The sequence below is a fragment of the Lutra lutra genome, chromosome 15 (assembly GCF_902655055.1).
Source record: "Lutra lutra chromosome 15, mLutLut1.2, whole genome shotgun sequence".
In the NCBI taxonomy this organism is placed as follows: domain Eukaryota; kingdom Metazoa; phylum Chordata; class Mammalia; order Carnivora; family Mustelidae; genus Lutra; species Lutra lutra.
The window spans coordinates 63,431,183-63,452,577 of record NC_062292.1 but is presented as its reverse complement, the minus strand read 5'-3'; the positions used below and the strand labels follow the sequence as shown (position 1 = coordinate 63,452,577).

General features: G+C 42.4%; 1 protein-coding gene across 2 annotated transcripts; it reads right to left on the bottom strand.

Moving 5' to 3' along the window:
• Positions 1-470: 470 nt before the first annotated feature.
• Positions 471-21,079, bottom strand: SH2D1B (SH2 domain containing 1B). 2 transcript variants are annotated; one of them, XR_007123139.1, is made up of 5 exons: positions 20,823-21,079; positions 8,296-8,359; positions 6,090-6,255; positions 2,584-4,531; positions 471-2,398 (listed from the first exon to the last, which is right to left on the bottom strand). XR_007123139.1 is itself a non-coding variant. In XM_047705491.1 (4 exons), exons 1-4 carry the CDS (start codon positions 20,984-20,986, stop codon positions 4,494-4,496), a joined length of 432 nt encoding a protein of 143 aa, XP_047561447.1. In that variant the 5' UTR covers positions 20,987-21,079; the 3' UTR covers positions 471-4,493. The 2 variants fall into 2 exon arrangements, 1 of the variants encoding a protein (XP_047561447.1); XM_047705491.1 differs by having other exon boundaries at positions 471-4,531.
• Positions 21,080-21,395: the final 316 nt, after the last annotated feature.

Genomic DNA, 21,395 nt, shown 5'->3' with positions numbered 1-21,395 from the left:
AAAATGGATAAAATTAATAAAAAAGGAAGGCAGAAGAGTGAAGAAGGAGGTATGACTACAGTCAAAACGGAGTTTTAAAAATAATATTATGAACTATAGGCCAATAACTGCAAAAGTTTAGATAAAATGGGTAAATTCCTGGGAGAACAAAGAATGCCAACACTGGCAAAAATAACTGAATGAAGCACAAGCTTGCAGATATTTAAATAGTAGTAAGAGGTGCCCTCCTCTCTTCACCAGAGCTTCAAACTCACTTTTGTAAAAGAGTACTGATAAAATTTCAGGCATGAGATCATCCTTACCTCACAAAGTTGTAGCAAAAACGAGAAAAAGGAGAAAGCCTGCTTCATTTTCTTTATATGACTAGGATAGCCATGCTTCAGTAAATTATAGTTCTGTTTGGTTTATGAGCTTTAATGTTTAAGTCTTAAATAAAGTATTAACTTATTAAATCCATCAGTTTATTGAAAATAATGCAGCATGATCAAGTGAAACAAGGAAAGGTAGTAAAATAACAGCAAGTTTATTAATGCAATTCCCTTCTAGGACGGAATGAAGATAAAAGGAATGTGACTATTTCAGTAGTTGCAGAAACAAATCACTTAATAAATTTCAAGGCATTTTAAGTTTCTTCTTAAGTTTATGTACATAATCTCTGTACCCAATGTGGGGCTCAAACTCATGCCCCAAGATCACGAGTCACACGCTCTTCTGACTGAGCCAGCCAGGTGCCCCAAAACATTTCTGATAAAAACTAAGTCATCTTAAAGGCGACAGCAGACATGGTGCTGAAATGGAGAAAATTTCTATACATTCCATTCAATACTGGGATCCATACAATACCCACTTTTATGACTACTGTTTAATATATACTGAAGGTCCTAGAAATCAAGTAAACATGGGAAATAGATGGGTAAGTGTTGAGAAAGAACAAAGTGGGATGATTTACAGCTGACAAAATCATTTACATAGAATTTACAATTCCATTTACAATAGGATCAACAGGTAAACCCGTGGGTCTAATGAGAGAGGAAGCTTTTTGCCACTGCCAGAGCCTGCTAGAAATGTAATAAAACATAAGACAGAATTTATAACAACTAAATATAATTAAGAATTCATCTAACAGAATATACAAGGCTTCTATGGTAAAAATTTGTGATTCCATTTTAAAGAACAAAAAAGATCACTTGAATAAACTGATGTAGTATGTTTATGTGTGGGAGCACATCTCAAGAATGTTGTTTTCCCTGATTGCAAATTCACTCAGAATCCCATCAAGATGTTTTGAGCAAATGTAATGTATTTATACTAAAATGTGTATGGAGGAACCAAGGTCCACAGATAACTCGGTCTGAAAAATGAGAGAGGGCATCTGTCCTCCAAGACAATAAGATGTTGTAAAGCCAAAGGATTCAAACCGTTGTGATACAAAGGAGGAACCATAAACCAGAGGGAGAGATTATTTATGAAGCAGGGGTGAACTGGGAAAATGACTTCAATACATATGGAAAAATACAAAGTTGGAAATACCTCTTACCATACACAAAGCTTGACCCTGGATTCATCCCTCGTTCAAGAAGCATTTTGAAACACCATTATGTGTGAAGGGCTTTTCTCATTCCTGGGAATGTGTCCGTGAAAAAAATGCAGAAGCCCTTGCCATCACCAAAACCTTAACTACAGAGGGTAAATGTATAAAAGCCAGTGAAAGAAAATGTAAACTTTTTTTTTTCAGGATCTTGGAGTGGGGAAGGGCTTATTAAACAAGAGTCAAAAAGCACTTGATGGGTTTGGTGACGGCATAATTAAACATGAACACACTGTATGACCATATGGCTCAGAGAAATTCTTTTACATTTCTGTAAGGAGACTCATTCACATTTGCTTCTCATAGTGTTGTTTCTGGAACGAACCCCAATGTCTATCTCTTCAGGAAAGGGCACTCGAGCTGTGTTGGAAGGACACTATGGACTACCATGCATCCTTTAAGATACTGGATTACACTCAACAATACAGATGAGGGCCAAACATGGTATTGAGTAAAAAAAACTAGTAACACAATGGGAACAAGAGAATATTGTGCATGTAAATATAGAAGATACATATTTACAACCAATGCTGTACATTCTACGAGGGTACATACATGTCAAGGGCATATATCAAACACTATTGAGCTGCTTCCTATGGGGGAGGGTGTGAGCATTGGAAGGAGAATTAGGGACAAAGTGAATAAAGATGAAACAAAACAGAAGAAAGGTCTTGTATGGATTGATGGTGATAATGAGTTAAAAACTAAGGAATGTGACTAATTCAATTCTCCATACTTGAGTCCAAAAGAAAGACGGGGGAGACATTCCCACCGCAATTGTGGAAGGATGGCGGTAGGATCCAGTGGTCCCTAAATTGGAAGGTACCTTAGCAGGCAGGCAGTCTGATTTCTGCATCTCTCCCATATTCTTGGAAAAGATCACCCTCCACTAGACTACAACACAGGGCAGGCTATTCGTGGGAAGAAGGCTCTCGTGGGTTCAGAGTTCCTTCTGATGCATGGCCAACATCACCCTCCCCTAAACACCCAGCCACTGGTGTGAGTTCTGCCACCTGGTGCCGTACCTTCTGTCACAGAAGAGCGCCCCAGATGCTCAACGCACCTGCTGTTGTGGTTTGTTACATCTTCCCTCTTCCAGTCCCACGTGCCCAGATTTTTCAGCTGTTCTTCCTGCAACCTGTTCAGGGTCTCCTAAAAAGTCTCAGTGATTTACGGCATGACATCAACATCAGCTACTGAATGTGCCTTGTTCGTCTGAGAAGTGTGCTCAAGTCCTGCTGGGGACCAAGCATCTCGTAAGGCACTATCATGGGAGCTCAGAAAAAGGAAGCCGCTTTTGTCAGGGTTATGACTGAAAGGTCTTGAACTAAGAGTCTTGTTCTACTGGATTTTGAAATATTTAAAGCTCATATAGATCTCTGTTATCCAGAATGAGAGCCTACATTTTACATATTGATTTATTCAGTCATCTGTCCAAGAAATATATTTTCATTGGCACTGAATATATTTCCTGTCCCAAAGGTTCCTGTGGACTCTGGAGACTGGAACATGCTTCTTTGTACCACGGATATAGAATCAAAGACCAGGGACCCAACCCTGGGGAGCAAGCTTGCTTCCAGTCTCCCTTACTGAAACAACTAGAAGGATTTGCCTCCCTCAGGCTCTCTGAATATGGTGGCTGCATTTCACTTCTTACCTGCTTGGTAGCAGCTATGGATTTCTGTGGCCCAAGAACTCAAAATGGCTCCCACTTTGGGATGCCAACCACAATGTCTGTTCATGTTGTCTGGAAATCTAGAGTTCCTCTCTTTAATAACTTTGGGAGATAAGTCCAGTAGGGTAAAATGAATCATTATAGTTTGAAGATGGGTCAAAGAATGGGCATAGAATTTGGAACATTCCACATTAATCAGCTCTTCATTAAAATTTTTAACTAAAAGAAAAATGCAAAGGACTTAGAACAAATTCAACCAGCCCTTCTGGACTGTGTTTTCCGTCAAAATCCTGTGAATGGGCACAACTCTACACAGCACAAGTTTCCATGCTGGGGAATACAAGGGAGGCCCCACTGGGCTTTGTTGTCACTTAAAACTAGTTGGGAACTGGACCCACACAAAGAAGAATATCTTTTAAATCCCCACAGATATCACTGTGGTACTGAACTACATTCACGCTGCTCCAGTGGTTGGTGCACAAATGAAACTGGACAAAACCAGGGAGAAAGTGTCCCCGTGCACATGTCTGGCAGGAAAATCAAGATTAGGAGAAGGAGAAGAGCTAGAATGGCGGGGGAGAAGGGCAGGTGGGAGGTCAGGTTCCCCGCAATGACCGAGACTGGGACAGGCAGGAGCAGAGACTATGTTGGCTGTTTGGGAGGCTGGGACTCAGAGCTCTTAAACCTTCCTGTGTCCATCTCCATGACCTCAGGACTCCTCCACTCCACCCAACACATCCAGGCTCTGCAGAGAGGCAGGAACATGTGTTTGTTTTCCACATGAAGAAGTGGAGACCCCAGACAGGGCTAGAGGTTTCTCCAAAGTCACATAGCCATAGGACTGGAACTCAGGCTCCTAACTCATGGCCAAGTGTACTCTCTTTTGTATGAAGCTGTGCCTGGTCTGCAGGAAGGTGTCAAAACCATGATGTTATGTCATCTCTAATAAGTTAAGGAGAATAGGTTCAGGCTGTCCTATCCCAAGCAAGAAGCATGAGAGGAGGGAAGGACTTTCAAAGCTGCTCATGGTATATGCATACAAGGCAGTGATGTGGGGACCGATTTCTCTGAGGCTGGTAGACAGACTGTCCTCAGTCACCCAGACCAGGAGAGTCTGAATTGTCCCCTAGAGCTCAGTCTTCCAGATCTATACCTGCAGGAGAAGTAGGGTTGCCGATGAGAGCTGTCACACCATCTCTTCTCTGATTGCTTTGCTCAGTCTCTTTGTCTTCAAGGCAAGACCTCCACATAGTCGCTGTTACTGTTCTCTGGGGGGAAAAGCAGAAGACCAGCCATGAGGCTCACTACCTAAGGAGTCACACGGACCAACCTCACTCAAGGGAAAGAAGCCCTCTCTCCCCAGCACAGGATGACCTCGATGCCACATCAAAGTGACATCTTCAGGGGCGGATGTATCGCAGGGAGCTCTCCTGGCAAAACAGGGGGTCTCTCGGTAAGTTTAGGCATCCAGGTTTCCCGCTCCAGATGCCTCCACTCACCTGCAGGAAACCTGTGTCTCCCTCTGAGTGAGAACTGCTGAAGCTTAATCTAAAGACACCAAGGGAATGGGGAGGAAGCCAGCGAGCTGAGGAGAGGATGTCTCCCCTTTACCTACCCGGGCTAATCAAGCATGGGCAGCCAGGGTGGTAAGACTCCCACCCAGTTCTTAGGAAAGAACTTGAAAGGACTCTCCTCTTGGCATTCGTGAGTCATTTGTCATTGCTGGACAGGTACGAGCACTGCCCCCACCAGCCTCGGCAGGTCATCTGGGTTTTCCTAAGGGCTGTGCTTTTGTTCCTGTAAGTTTGGTGGAAAGTGGCCATGGGATTGCACCTGTAGCTAAATCTATAGGAAGTGACCTTGTGTGTTTGTGCGGGTGCAGTTCTTGGAGGGGGGGCAGGGGGCTGAGAAAGAGCGGCAAAGGAGGGGTTGTTATTTCCATCATTAAAAACCCACGCTCAGTTTTGCTGGGAGGTGAGAAGCTTGCTGACGGTCCGCGGGTGACTTCAGCAGACGGAGTAGAGTGTGGGGTGATTGCAGGCTTCCTGGAACTCTGCCCTCTGCCCTTCTCCCTAGCTAGTGTGTCCCCCCACCCCCCAGGGATAACTGAAATCCCTCTGCTTTGGAATCAGACCATTCACGCCACCATGGGAAAACCCGAGTAAACCGTAAATGTCTTAGGAAACCCATGTTCGATTCAAACCACGTTGTAACTACAGATACTAGAGATGATTTTCTGAGGGCAGGTATCAAGGGGGGGAGGTAAGCAATTGTGGCTGCTAGTGATGCAGTTTGAGGGGCCTCTGCGTGGATTCTCTGCCCTCTGATTTACTGGCCATCTCTCATTTTCCTCCATGGCTTAATTCCATTAGGGATATATTTGAAATAATTTGTCCCCTAATACTAAATAAATGAATGCTCAGCAAATATTGAGCAAAACTAACCGTATGAGCCTTGGGGAGGGCAGCGAAGCAATTTCCTCGTTTGAAAAATTTGCCTGCTCGTCCATCCCAAGCCTGTGGGTCGCACAGGGTCACAGGATGGGCTTGAGGTCAGCTCTCCCAGAAGGCCCCGGGACCACTCTTGCTCTCCTGACTAGCCAAGCAGAATGCTGCGTGCATTGGCCACCTTCCGGGCTCAAAGACACTGCTCCCCAACAAGATCGACATTGCTTTTTGGTGGGTGAAGCTTTTAGAGATAAAACAACAGAACATGGTGTGTATCTGCATAAATTCTACAAAGTCGGCCAGTGGAAGAAATGGAACTGACCCCCATGTCAGAGTTTTCACCGTAAATACTATTCAACCTCCTTGTCAGAGTTTTTACCGTAAATACTATCCAACTGTATCTGTGATCTTCTCCATCGCGGGCGGGAGCTGGCTTGCTTTACCGGATGTCCAAGTTGAACCACCAGCCCTTGATTTGGTTTCTCAAAGGTGGAGATCAATTCCTTTAGGTTTGAAAAGAGCATTTGGGGAGCACCTTCCACAGTCTGCCAAGATACAAGGAGGAGATCGCTTGTCACCGTCCACTGTGTGTGCAACGTGACACTTCTCCCAGCAGTGGTCTGAGCCCTCAGAGCAGGGCTGCCTCTGGGCTTGCAGACTGAAAACCAGCAGCGGGCAGTTCCTGCTTAAGAGTTCACACCAATACAAATACACAGAAACCTTTGTTTTGAAGCCCGGTCCTGACTCGAGCTACTGCAGGTAAAGAGGATTCATCAAGGGAACCCACCCAGGCCTGCAGTACTGAGTGAGCCCCCATCCTTGGTAAGTGTGTCTGGGACAGTTCTTAGAGCTATCCTGCAGACGGCCGCCCTCTGGCAGCGGATGTCAGATGTGTGCCTGGTTTTCTCAATGATCACTGGGGTTCTCATACAGCTCCATGTCAGTCTGTAGAGAGGGGTGGAAGCCAGAAGGTTCTCGGACATGTGGTGTGGTTAACCTCCATCAGACACGCTGGTGACACTGAAGTCGGCTGCAGGGAGGTTCCATATAAGGTTATCGCTTCAACCCTCAGGACAGGTTCTAAGTGCACTGCTACCCCTCCGAGAAATGCCCAGTGTCCGAGTGATAGCTGATTCCTATGCCTCTCCATTTTGTCCAGACAAGAGACAAAATGGTGTGTTAAGGAATTATCATAATTTCCCAAAGCATGCATGACAAAAGAAAGAGTTTATACATTGCTTTTTAGAAAACATTTCATGTTGAAATAGTTTCAGACTTGAAGTTGAAAGAATACTTTAAAAATTTTTATACATATCCTTCACCCACACCCCCAATTTTTAAAAAATTCTTCTTATTTTATTGATTTTTTTTTTTTTTTTTGACAGAGAGAGCACAAGCAGGGGAAGGGGCAGGCAGGGGGAGAGGGAGAAGCAGGCTCCCTGCTGAGCAGGGAGCCCAATTCAGGAGCTCGATCCCAGGACTCTGAGATCATGACTTGAGCCGAAGGCAGACACTTAACCAACTGAGCCACCCAGGCGCCCCTCACACTCCAAATGTTAACATTTATATTATACATATTTGCTTTTCATTTTCTTTTTTTTTAAATGTACATGTGCATACATGTACAAATATAGGGGTACATACACATATTCTTTTTAAAAAATATTTTGAGATTAAGTGTGGACAGGACATAACTCTTTAACCCTGAATATGTCAATATTTCCCAAAGAGCAAGAACATTCCATATCCACACTAGAGTGATTAAAATGAGGAAATTAATCTTGATGTAGTTCTATGTGCTAATCTACAGACCTTATTCAAAATTTTGTCAGTTGCCTCGATAATGTCTTTTGTAAGAAAAGAAAAATTACACACACACCAACACGTAGATACACTTATATGTGTGTGTGTGCATGCTTGTGTTTGGGGATCATGGTATATTCTAATTTCTTTTCGATATTGACAATGAACATTAGCATATTGAAGATTCAGAGAAATCTGGCAGTGAAAAATCTGCTTAACCTCATCTCCAAGTGTTTCAAAAATATTATTTCAGGATCTACCGTTAGTAAAGACTCAGTTAATCTTATTATACTCTACTTCCTAAGCCAGAGAAATCATGTCAAAACAGAAAGTGTTTTCTGCTTAATTCTCAATAAACCAGAAAAATTAAAGAAACCCCTAAGGCTGCCCATGGACTGATGCTTCCCTTTGTATTTTCATAGGACTGTGGAGCTCACTCGTCTTCTACACGCTCAGACTCCTCCCCACCTTCCCGTTCCAGCCTGCCCTGGTCACTCTGTCATCCTCTCACTGGAGTGGCCTCTCCTTTAGTCTAGGTTGGTGCATTTGACCCCTGGGGAAGCCAGGGTCTACACATCTGAATAACAGTCTTGAATAGTGAAAAATTTTCCCCATTTCCCTCAGAGAAAGACAAAGTTTACTACAGATCTGACTCTAAACTCTATGTTGCTTCCCTTTTTACAATGCCTCTCCATGGCCACGTCTCAGGTTCAAGAGATGATCTCAGGTTCTCCCCCAATCTTTCATAGCTGCTGTTAGAAGAGTTCTTGTAATGTTCTTACCTGTATATTGTAAAACCCACGTCCATCTTTGAAGATTCGATATGTGTAGACAAAATTTTTAAACCTGTGGAAAGATAACTGTGTGAATTGTCATGTTCTCATATGCAAAACCAGATCACCTTTACCTACAACTCTATTTTCCGTGCAATGCCTTTGGCAATCTTGGGTCCCCCAAAGCAACTGATCATTTTCAGGCATTCTCATCTGTGGGAATTTGAAAGAGACAAAGACTTGGAAACGGGAACCTTTATTCTGATGATGGAAGTCTGGGCTTGTAGCAAAGAGGGTCAGGAGAGAGAATTTACTATTTCCACGGTCTTGATATTCTCTCTAGTTTTTTTCACTCAGCTCTAAGTTGATACAACATAAAAAACACCATTGAGCCATTCCTGTATTGCTTACTAAATGACATGTCCTTGAACTTGATGGAGACAGTTAGTGTTAATTAAAACCGAGAATGTTGCGAATTTTGCCCAAGGAAATGATGTATTATGTTCTTGTTCTTCATTGGCACTTCTGGTTAAGTAATCTAACCAGAATCTAGATAATAGACCCAATCTAGCAAGTTCCAAAGCACAACATAACATACATACATTACCATATTTCTCCAATTCCAAGATGCCATTAGTTGTAAGGGATCAATTTAACAATAGCTTCCCAGGAGGAACATGCATGCATTAAGTGTCTCTGTCAACTGTTTAACATGTTCTGATTCCCCAGAAATATTAAAGTGTAAAAAAAAAAAAAAGATACTGACATGACGCTCAGATTACCTAATGATCCGCCCATGACTCCCCACACACACCCCTCCCCAGGGCTTGCACCTATGCCAAAGAATCATTTGTCTGAATTGGGAATTTAGAAACAACTTAGAGCTTTAAGGTACAGAAGATTTGATCACTGGTTGCCTGGAGGCTTTGACAATTGACTTCAAATCCCCATCCTTTTTGTGGGGGTTCCTGAGGCCAGAATAAACCAGTGGGTGTCCCCAAGTCACATTGCAAGCAACAAAACATTTCACGTGAGTCCTTATCCACATGGAAGGGGTCTCAAAAATTTCTTTCCAGAGTGATATCATTCCAATAGAGATCCAAGTGAGGTCCACACATTGCATTTTGCTGAGATTCAAGCAATCAGAAGAGAATTCCCAGACTCTGAGCTGCCACAGGTCTTGTCCTGGGCACTCACATCCTCAGCCTTCACAACCACGCACAAACGTTGCATGCCACTCTCTGGAGCTAATCCCTCTTCCACTGAAGGCTGCCCATTGTCATCTGCTCAAGGACTTAGTTCTGGCAATTTCTTCCTCTCTCTCTCTGACGTCATTAATTATTATTCTTTATCCAACAGCCAGGGTGGCCCTTATCCAAACATACGAATCAGTTGTTTTTTGACTTATAGAGCTTTATTAACTTTTCCCACTTGTTCAAAAGATTTTCCCATACAGATAAACAGCATAAATATTTGTAATCTACTTGTAATCAATATGCTTTTGATTATAGCATAATGTATTTTGTCATTGATTCTTATTTTGTCTAATGTTTAATAAATGCCTTTAAGCTGTGTGCCCCCAAAAACATGAGTCGAGTCATGTCCCTCCCTTGCACAAAAATATGCTCAATTTTTTTTTTAAGTTTTAAGTTTTCTTTAAGAGATTACTTGTAAGTAATCTCTACGCCCAACATAGGACTCAAACTCATAACCCTGAGATCAAGAGTTGCATGCTCTTCCAACTGAGCCAGCCAGGCACCCCAAATCTGGTCAATTTCGAATAAGAAAAATAAGAATGGTGTGTGTGTCTGTTTGTCTGTCTGTGTGTGTGTCTGTGTGTGTGGCAGATGGCAGGCGGTGTTTCTGTATCAATGGGTCTCAAATCTTATAAAGCTGTAATTAAGACAGTGAGAACGAGTTCCAGGGCAGAAAAGATATTAATGGGATAACACAGAGAGCCCAGAAACAGACCCAAACATGACTGAAAATTTGGTATATGACAGAGCTGACACAGCGGATCAGTGAGGAGCGATGGACTATTTATTTGTTAAATGGTGATGGTAATGTCTTAATGTGGAAATAAATAAAATTGGATCCCACAAAACAGTGAGCTCAGGAGAAGGAAGTGTAAGCGAACAACTTCATGACCTTGAATTAAGGAAGGAGCTCTTACATCACCAAAAGTACGAGCCCTAAGAAAAGATTAATAAACTCACTATGTTAAAATTAAAACTTCCAACTATCAAAATGTATTATTAACAGAGTGAGAAAGTCCACAGATGGGGAGAAATCACTGTAACACTCCGTATGAGAAGAACGTTAATGTGCCTTTTAAAAAAGGGTGATGAAATGTCCAATAAACACATGAAGAGATGTCTTCCTTCACTATCAATCAGGGAAATACAAATTAAACCACAATTAGTTATCATTTCATACCAGATTGGCAAAGACATGAGAGTTTACTCATGGAAGATACTGGCCGTGATGTGAAGCTATCAAAGGTTCTATGTACAATTAAGGGGGATGTAATTAGATACTAATGTCTTGGGGAACAATTTGGCAAAGTTTACAAAAGCTGAAATGCATACAACCTGGAAGCCCAAATGTGCAGTTTTTGAGATTGGCAATATTGGCACAAAAGTGACAATGCCTATATTATATTCTTTATTAAAAAAGCAAAGATCACAGAAACTAAATATTTAGTAGATTAAAACAGCTTTACAATCTAGAAAATCATAAATATAAAGTATTAAGTAAAAGTATAAATTAATGAAAATACATAAGATAAATAGGTATTTTCTAATATAAGCTATCATTAGATTAGATTCACTGGGGTACCTGGGGGGGCTCAGTCAGCTCAGCATCTGGCTCTTGCTTTCAGCTCAGGTAGTGATCTCAGAGTCTGGGATTGGAGCCCCATGTCAGGCTCTGAGCTCAGCGCAGAAGCTGCTTAAGATTCTATCCTCTCTCCCTCTCCCACTGCCTCTTCCCCACCTCTCTTTCCCTCAAATAAATAAATAAAATTAATTAATTGACATACAAAAACCAACCACTCCAAATGCTCCAAACCTTATTAAATTTTCACTGATAATGAAAAATTCAAAGTAAAATAGGTCTTTTTAGTATAATTTTGATGTGAAAGAAGGGAAGGAGAGCGGTAGGGATGACGGGAGAGGGAGGGAAGTAGGCAGGGAGGGAAAGTGAATCAGTGTGGTCCTCACTGAGTTCTGAGGGCTTTTTATGCAAACGTTTCCATCCACTGGAAAAGCATTATTTGTTGATAAGGTTTGGGGGAGGCTAAGGATGCAGAGTTTAAGCTCACTGAATACTTTCCTCTGATTTGTTTACCTTCAAGCAATCTCATCCCTTGTCCTGCAACTTGAAAAAAAAAATCTGTTTTGAAACTTTTGGATCTTTATAGAAGTTGGTATCTTTGACTGAGAGCAGAGTTTGCCACTTGACCATTTGTAATGTCAGTGGTTACGTTTCTAAGATTCTCCATGCTCACAGGCCGCTCTGAAATGGTCTTTATCCAAACATAAACACAAAACCAAAACAAACAGTTGAAAAGGCCTCACTGTAATTCTAGCAAAGCTGACACAGTGTTATCTTAGTTCCAGGCGTACAGTACAGTGAGTCAACACTTCTGTGTTGTCACCGTGTGTCACCCGTGTGTCACCCATGTGTCACCAGGTGGTCATCACAAGAGCCCTCCTTCATCCCCATCATCTGGGGACTGTCCCCCCATCCCCCCCACCCATCTCCCCTCTGGTGACCAGCAGTGCGTTCTCTAGAGGGAAGAGCCTGTTTCTTGGTTTGTCTCTTCCTTCCCTTTGTTCGTTCGTTTTGTTTCCTAACTTCCACATCAGAGTGAAATGGAACCGTATGCCCACAGATCGGTTGCAGATAATTCATACCAACTTCAGTTGTGATAGTTGTGGTTGAGTAAACAGATTGTGATGTCTCCCTGGAAAGGAATACCAATGAGAGGCGTAAACTCTGGCGCGTGTAACTATACGGATGAATTTCAAAGTAATTACTCTGGGCTCGGACTAAAAGGGCTATTACTTTATGATTTGATTTACGTTACAAATTCTGGAAAATATGTAGGAATCTATAGTGCCAGAAAGTAGATGATGCTGTGTTGGGGCCTTGGCAGGTGGTGTGGGGAGGGAAGTTCACAAAGGGACACGGGGGTGTTTTGGGAGGTGATGGAAATGTTCATTATTTGGGCTGTGGTGGTGGTTTCATGAGTGCAGGCAAATGTTAAAATTCATCAAATTGTACACTTTTTATTTTATATCGATGATTCCTCAATAAAGCTATAAAGACCATGGCATAAAATGGTATATGAATAGAATTTATATTTGCTCTAATATAGAAACCAAATTTAAGTCCATTTTACATATATGATTCTCACTGTTTTCACGGTTCATCTTGGTGTTAGAGAGAGAACAAATATTTCCTATATTTGCTGTTGGGGCCTTAGTAAATATCGCTCAGCGGGAAGCCTGCTTCTCCCTCTTCCTCTGCCCCTCCCCCTGCTTGTGCTCTCTCTCTCTCTCTCTCTCTCAAATAAATAAATAAATAAAATACTTTAAAAAGAAAGAAAAGGCCAGAATGCAGCTTTTCTGAGCTTCTGCCTATCTTTGAATTGCTTTACTCTTTCCAGGGGGCTTAGCCTTACAAATGGCCATCATGCGAGGCTCTGTTCAGGGGTCTCGGTGTCCTTGCTCCATTCATGACGAGTCCACAACTAGCAGACGACCCCACGTTGTCACCAGTGAGGCAGGGAAACTTCTTCACATTCAAGTCTGTAGTTTTATTTTAAACCAGACATTAAAAGGTCAGTTGAAGGAAATGCAACTGTCGGCCCTATGATGACAACTAGGTAGTCTGTATTTCTCTGGGCCCTGACGCAAGTGTGAAACACGCATCAATAAAAAGTGTTTTAAGACTTTTGACTTCCGGCCTTCTCACTCGTTTTGATTGGACTGTGCCTTAGCACAACCTTTTATGCCGCTAAATGGTGAAGGTGTGTTAAAATGTTAAAAATTCTAGGATTTTATCCTAAGGAGAGAGTTGGGCAAACTTGCAAAGATGTATGCACAAAAATGTTAACTATCTTGTTACATTGGGTCCATCGGACCGAAGTGCAAATAACCTAAATGTATGATTATGTATCAGTTATGACAGATCCCAGCAATAAAATAGTAAGCGATCACAAAAAGATGATGTGTATTGGCTTTCTTTGATGATACCAGCAATGCACTGACAAAAAAAATTTTGCAAACCGCTGCGTGTAATAAACCAGGGGCATAGACAACAGTTTGGAGGCGCGTATACTGAAATATTAGAAATGGTCATTTTCATGTGGTGAAACTGAGAACATTTGTGCTTTCTTTTGGTGGCTCTTTTTTGGAACTTTCCCTACCGTGGATTTTTCTAAAATAATAAAAACGTTTGAAACATCTTTTTCTCTATGAGCTCTAGAGTCTTTCCAAAGATCTCAGAATCTGAGAGACCCCGCCTCCCCAGGGATCTCCCACTCCGCCTTCCTATTGCTGTGTCCTCCCAAGTGAGGGCACTTGGCAAGTCACAGCCCAGATTCTTCTTCCCAACTACGGCCTGCTGCCGGCTACAGAAAGTCCCCCTGCCCCTCAGGCCCACAGCTCTGGCCCTTGAATCTCCCCACATCTACTCTGTTTGACTCTACTGATTCTAAAGGCAGACCCGGTTTCAGCTTCTCACACTCACCAAGTCACACTGCAGAGAGAGTGGTTTGGCACGTTGGCGTTTTCTATCGGGCTCTGCGATCAAGTCACATTTCCTGTCCACATTTACCACAGAGCTTTCTGTTTAATACTATCTGCTGCTGGGCCAACTCTCCGCATGGCTTTATTTCTAAATTTCCCCATAATGTTTTTGTTTAGGTTTGGGAAAGCACGGACGTTGGGATGTTGCTATTTGAATGCAGCGAAGAAGATGGGGCCGCCCAGGTTCTGGAAGCAGAATGGCAGGACTCCACAGATCAGGGTCTGCTGCCAAGCCCTCAAGTCCCCTGCTTGGGTGCATCATAACACAGTTCCAGGGTCAAAACCTTGAACATATTCCAGCGGCCCTGGGGACATCGGTAAGAGGGGTCATAATGACATACTGCCAAGTTGGGCTTGGACAATTGTTTAATAAGAAGCTTCTGTTTCTTTCCCCACAAAGTAGGGATAATGTCACCTACTAGAAACGGCTTTGCAAAGAGTCGTGAGATAAGGAATGCGACCTGCTGACCAGTGTTTGGCTCAGAGGAACGCACCTTCATGGTGGCTCTGAATGCATAAATCCGGGAAAATAGGCTAAGTCTGGTGTTGCACATCATTTTGGCTTTGCTCGCATAAGGTTGTGTATTGAAGCATGGATTGCTCTGTGCGACCTTTCCTGTACCCACCTTGCAATAGCCTCTCTGTCCTTCCCTGTACCATGACCCTATTTGGTTTTCATCATCTTGTTTCCTCTTGCTGAAATGTGTGTTCATGAGGGCAAGCCCGATGCCTGTAGTATTCATCACTATTTCACCAGTGCCTAGAAACATGTCTGGAGCATAAGAGGTGCTTGGTATATGCCCACTGAATGAATACCTAAAGGTACTATTATTCATCCTCTAGGTCCCAGTTCTGTCCAGGCTCTCCGCAGCTCACTGAGTGGGTCCCTCCCTGCTCTCAGTCCCCGTATGCCCCGATGCCAGTGCAGTCATCAGCATGCATTCTATGGTACCTTTTTTCCCCCCATTAATTTCTTTATTTTCCCCACTAGGCTTTGAGCTATGTTGAAGGCACCAATCAAGTGCCTAGCATAGTGCCTGGCATATAAGAGACTTTCAATATTTGTTGAACCACTAGAATCTAGTTCAATTAGTTGTTCAATTAGTGGAACAACTAGGTCTGTACTGAGCTGTGTGATCATTTCACAAGGATCATGCTAAGGTCCGTTTCGATGGGAGCCATTTGACCTAAGCCTTAAGCCTGGGGGTACCTGAAATGCGTCTGCCTTTCAGGGACATGGGCAGGGAAGAGGGCGAGGCCTGGTTATTGGCAGATGGCCCCAAATATGTATTCTTCCCTCTTCATTTGATTTTTTAACTATTTTTCACCTTCCTTGGTGACTTGCGCTTTAGAAGAACACATAAGCTGGGTTGATACTCCACGAAATAATTGAAAATAAATATTGATTTTTAAAGAGAATTCCAGTGGAGACTACCCACCCTGAGGTCTGGATCAGGGTCTCCGGTCTTTATGATATCTCTTGCAACTTCTTTTCCCATTCCGGCTGCTTGCCTCACCATCACTAATTCCTCACCATCTCCCACCCAGAGACACAACCACCGTCATCTGTCCCCTTGGTGCATCCTCCATACATCAGATTGTGTCCTTAAATCTCCCGTTGGGACTTTGGAGGGTTCTAGCCTTGCCACTTGCCTGCTTGGCAATCAGCTACATCTCCCTGCTGTCTATGGACTCATTCTTCTCAGACCCGATAATATTAGCCCAAACCTACTTTTCCAAAAGCTGGTTTCCAAGCTACCTTTCGGGAACCCTGTATGATTCATGTGTGCTTTCAAATGTCCTGCCTCTAGACCTCTGTTCCTTCTCCCTTCCCTCCCTGACATGCCTTCTATCCCACTTCCATGTGATCAAATCTTACCACTCTTCCAGGTCCCAGCTCAAATACCATCTCCTCTAAGAAGACTCTCCTGCTCATATTTTCTCTTCAATTTGTATAAAACTGTCTCTTCTTAAATTATATTTTACTCTTTTTAAATTGATTTACATGCTTTGGATCTCCTTGGGGAAAAAAAAATGCAGGTTCCCTACTGAAATTGCCCTGGTTCCTAGCACAGCATTTGAATAGATTAGCAGGGATTCACTACTTTTTTGTACACTTTTTTTTTCATTACAAAAGTCATATATGCACATAAAAAACATTTAAACAGTGTAAAGTTATCAAATGAATACATCTGCCACTTCTCCCCCAAGTCACTCTTTCTCAATTTCCTAGCTGTAACCACTATTGCAAGTCTCTTACGTACCTCCTAGAAATTGTGTAAGAATATGCAAGGATCCGGGCATACCTTTTTTTTTTTTTTACACAAATGGGATCACGTTTTACATCTTGCCCTTTTCTTACCATAGATATTGGAGGTTTTCTCGTACCATATATGGATTTACCCAATCTTATTAATCAATTTGCACATTCTCATGCTGTCATAAGTAAGATAAAGTAGGCTATTATTAGATCATATAAGATAGATGTTTTTTAAAAAGTCTTTTAAAGTAATCTCTACACTTGGAGTACCTGGATGGCTAGTCGGTTAAGTGTCTGCCTTCAGCTCAGGACTCTGATCCCAGAGTCCTAGGATCAAGCCCCATGTCGGGCTCCCTGCTCAGCGGGGTGTCTGCTTCTCCTTCTCCCTCTGCTGCTCCCCCTGCTCGTGCTTAGTCTCTCTCTCTCTCTCTCTCTCTCTCTGTCAAATAAATAAATAAAGTCTTTAAAAAAAAGAAAAACTAATCTCTATGCCCAACAGGGGCTCGCACTCACAATTCCAAGATCAAGAGTCTCATGCTCTACCAACTCAGCCAGCCATGGTAGGTTTATTTATTCACTAATAGGTGAATTTGGGGTCAAAGGTTATATCCATGAATTTTATATTTGGGTCACATTGCCATTTGAAGAGACTGTGTGCGCCTGTGCGATGGTGTCTGCTTCCTGGCACCCTAACTTTGTCTGAGTATTTACATAGTTTTAATTCTTGCCTATTAAACATTTGAAAATAGTATCTCATTATTCTTCCAGTTTCTATTTCTCTAGTTATGAGTGAGATCTAGCATTTTTCTTTCTTTCTTTTTCACTTTCTCTCTCAGAATCTCCTTCTCTTTCCCTTTCCCTAGTTTTGTATTGACTTTTTTTAAAAAAAGTCTGTTATCTGTTTATGAGGTTCACTTGTCTTGTCAGTTTGCTGATAGTCTTTTTTAAGTTGTTTTTATCAGCAGTTTTTTTTTTTTTTTTTAATAGTGGTCAGATTCATGAGATTTTTCTTTTTTGGCTTCTGGGCTTTACCTCCTGCCTAGAAAGGCCCTTCTCAACCCCAGGCATATATTTTAAAAGTTCATCATTTCTTCTTAGTACGCATGGTTTCATGTTTTAAAAAAATAATAACTTATGCATTAGAACCACTTCAAATTAATTTACTTCAAGAAGAAAGGCATTCTGGTGTATTTTTTTTTTTCCTGAAATGACCAGTCAAGCACCCAACACCATTCACAGTTGTTCAACATCATTGATGAGAAACATGCTTTTAAATCATATGCTAAATTCCAGTGTATTTGGCCTTATTTCTATCAGACTCCGTATTCTATTCCACTGATCTGTCAGCACCAAACTCCTTTTCTCTCGAAGTTGTTTCTTTTTTTTAAGATTTTATTTATTTATTTGACAAAGAGAGACAGCACAAGCAGGAGAAATAGCAGAGAAAGAAAGAGAAGCAGACTCTCCACTGAGCAGGGAGCCAGATACAGGACTCGATCCCAGGACCCTGAGATCATGAGCTGAGCCAAAGGCAGACGCTTCACCAGCTGAGCCACCCAGGCACCCCTAAGATTTTATTTTTACATAATCTCCACATGTTAGGCAGGGCTCCAACCTACAACCCCCAAGATCAAGAGTCACATGTTCCACTGATTGAGTCAACTAGGCACCCTTAGTCCCTTTTAAAAATAAAAAATATTTTGGGGCACCTGGGTTGCTCAGTGGGTTAAGCCTCTGCCTTCAGCTCAGGTCATGATCCCAGGGTCTTGGGATCGAGCCCCACGTCGGGCTCTCTGCTCGGCGGGGAGCCTGCTTCCCCCTCTCTCTCTCTGCCTGCCTCTCTGCCTACTTGTGAGCTCTGTCTGTCAAATAAATAAGTAAAAAATCTAAAAATAAAAAATATTTTTGGCTATTCTAGCAGGTTCCTTGTGTTCCATGTCCCACCTGAATAAACTTTGGGATCCTTGATGAAAACTTTAGAAATTCTGTTAATCTTTTTTACTGGAAACATACTGAATTTATAGATTAATTGTGGCAAACTGATATGCTTCCAAATTGAGTCCCTAATTTCCTGTACATCTTCTAGCGAGTTCCTCAGTAAGTACTGAAGTTTTCTTCCTACAAACCTTACACATTTCATATCCCTTTATTCCTGAGTATTATTATTATTTTTCGCTAATGTCAATGACAAATTTTATTATGTTTTCTCACTGGTTACTGTTTTTTTAAATGAAAAAGATATTGATTTTAATTTGAATTTTATAAGCAGACACTGTTAATTGAATGTTCTTAAATTTACTTTTTAAGTGGTTTTTTTTTTCAATTAAATCTTAGATTTCACAGACATAAAATCATGTCAATTGCAAATAATAATTTTGCCTTTTCCTTTTCTATTTTTACCTTTATTTCCTCTGGCTAATTACACTTGCTCATCTCTCATGGAAAATGCTCCCTAGTAGTACTGGTAACGAGTATCATCAGCTCATTTATGATTTTAGCTGCAATTCCCCTATGCTCTACCTGGCCTTTGGTTAAGAAAGTATCTATCTAGCTTTGTATGACTAAGAGTGTGTAAGTGCATGTGTGCATGTATATGTGTGTGTATTTAATTGAAGGATGGATGTTGAACTTTATCTAACACCTTTTAAGCAAATTTGAGTGAGTTATTCAGTTTGTCAACTTTGATCTATTAATACCTAATTAAACTACTAATTTACCCAATGTGGAACCATCTTTGACTTCTTGGAATGGACTGAACTTGAACATGGTGTATTTTCTCCTCTAATGTGTTACTGGCTTCTGTTTTTGTTAGTAACTTCTTGAAAATGGATATTAATTGAAATTGAAATTGGTCTACAGTCTTCTTTTGTGCATATATCCTTATTGGAGAAAAAAAAATGGTTTACCTTCATGGGTAGGAACTGAGGGAAGAAAACCGAGAATAGAAGATAAACAGCTCCAGCTAAAAATGGGTAAAGAATGTGATTGCGCAACTCTCAAAAGAAGAATTACCAAAGGCTAAAAAATATATGACAACACCTTCATCATCGCTGGTAACGTGAAAATTCCAACTACTAACCCCTTCAGGCTACCTTCCTTTCACCTGCATCCCTGGTATCCTACAACAAAGGAAAGGGATCTCTCTGCCTATTCTGTTAGTCACAACAGTCCCTTTTGTCTGCACTCTCAGAAGCACTGAAGCATATTCACAGACACACTTCGGTTTTAATTCCCTTAGCAGGCAGAAAGAAAAATTTCAGTGATCTCTCCAAACAGAGCATTTAAAGATAGTAGGTTCCCACTGATACCTGTTCAAGATTGTTTTCTTTCTTTTTAAATTTTTAAATTTTTTTAAAGATTATTTATTTATTTATTTATTTGACACAGAGAGAGAGAGAGAGAGATCACAAGTAGGCGAGAGGCAGGCAGAGAGAGAGGGGGAAGCAGGCTTCCTGCTGAGCAGAGAGCCCAATGCAGGGCTCCATCCCAGGACCCTGAGATCATGATCTGAGCCGAAGGCAGAGGCTTAACCCACTGAGCCACCCAGGCACCCTTTTTAAATTTTTTAAAAGATTTTATTTATTTATCTGAGAGAGAGCGAGAGTGTGTGTGTGCAGGAGTAGGGGAAGGAGTAGAGGGAGAGGGAGAAGCAGACTCCTGGCTGAGCAGGGAACCCAACATAGGGCTCAATTCCAGGACCCTGGGATCATGACCTGAGCTGAAGGCAGACACTTAACCAACTGAGCCATTGAGGCCTCCCCCCCCCCCCATTTTCTAAATGGTACTAAACAAGCTCCTTTAGCAGAGGGGTTCTTGAACTTCATACAGAACTCTTTGGAAATGCCAGATGCATTTTAACACAAGCAAGTCGTTGGAGAAATCTGGGTCTGTTTCTTCATCTAGAAAATGCTTATGCTGGCACTGACAGGCTATAAGAAGGATAAAAGGAAATGATGCATGTTGAAGCTCTTTATGAACCTAACACAATTTTGTGTTGAAATCATATGTATGAAATCATACTGTATTTCATCAAGTATGAAATCATACTGTAAGAGTCACAGGCGGAACCGGCAGAACATATGCGAACACTTAGACTCTCAGATAAAAATTTCATAAAGGACATCGAGCCTTTTCCACAGCAACTAAGCTGACCTGTGCAGGCACCTCTCTATCCCCCTCATCTTCATGCTTCCTGAAGCCCTACCCTTCATTGCTCTACCCCCCGCCCTGCCCTGCTGCAGAGGGTCCTGCTGGGGTGGCATTTGCTCCAGGGAGAGAAGGGCAGGTGGCAGAACTGGGACAGACCCACTCCTTGCACGCTTGTCCAGCACCGCCTCACTTTATCTCATTCTGCTCATTGGGGCCGCAAGGTCAGAGCACAGTACAACTTCTTTTGTGTTCAGCTATCAGGACCACTCTTGGGGTAAGGTTCAGAATGTGTGGAAGTTGAGACTACTCACGAGACACAGAGGCACAAGACTCCCGGCATGGACTCGCTGTCCCTTATCAGGAAGTTGCCATCTATCCCGTCCTCCAGCAGCAGGGTCTCACAGTCTTTCTTAGACAGAGGGCCATGGTAATAGGGCAGATCCACGGGGAGCCTGCTGGGAGCCCTGTAATCCATCCCCAAGTTCAGGGCCAGCTCCAAGGAGGGAACTGGAGGAAGGGGCCTCAGGGAGCCTGGGGGAGCTGCTCTTCCGCTAGCTGGTAGGAGTGAGATGAGGCAGTTCTGCAGGACTCAGAGAGTTTTGCAAGATTCAGGAAGTGAAAAGGGTGGGGTGATGAAGTGACCACACATGTCAGCCTGTAAATGACCCTAGTGTGATTCACAGAAGTATGTGAGAGCAGTTTGAGCCACAGTATCCTCCGCGATGTTGATGGCGGGGGATGAAGGGCTGACGCCAAGCTACCCGGACCTGGGCTGCAGCCCCGTATAGCACCATAAATCCATTTTTTACCTCCTCTGGCTGCTGGTGTTCCTTTCAGAGAGCACCCCACTGCTTTTTGCTGTGATGGATGTCCATGGCCTGCTG

Coding starts and splice junctions, on each gene's coding strand:
- SH2D1B (XM_047705491.1), bottom strand. CDS start 20,986: ATGGATTACAGGGCTCCCAGCAGGCTCCCCGTGGATCTGCCCTATTAC. Junction 6,256..8,295: donor GTGGGTTTTACAATATACAG/GTAAGAACATTA, acceptor GTATCTTGGCAG/ACTGTGGAAGGTGCTCCCCA. Junction 4,532..6,089: donor ACAGTTGGATAGTATTTACG/GTAAAAACTCTG, acceptor TTTTCCCCCCAG/AGAACAGTAACAGCGACTAT.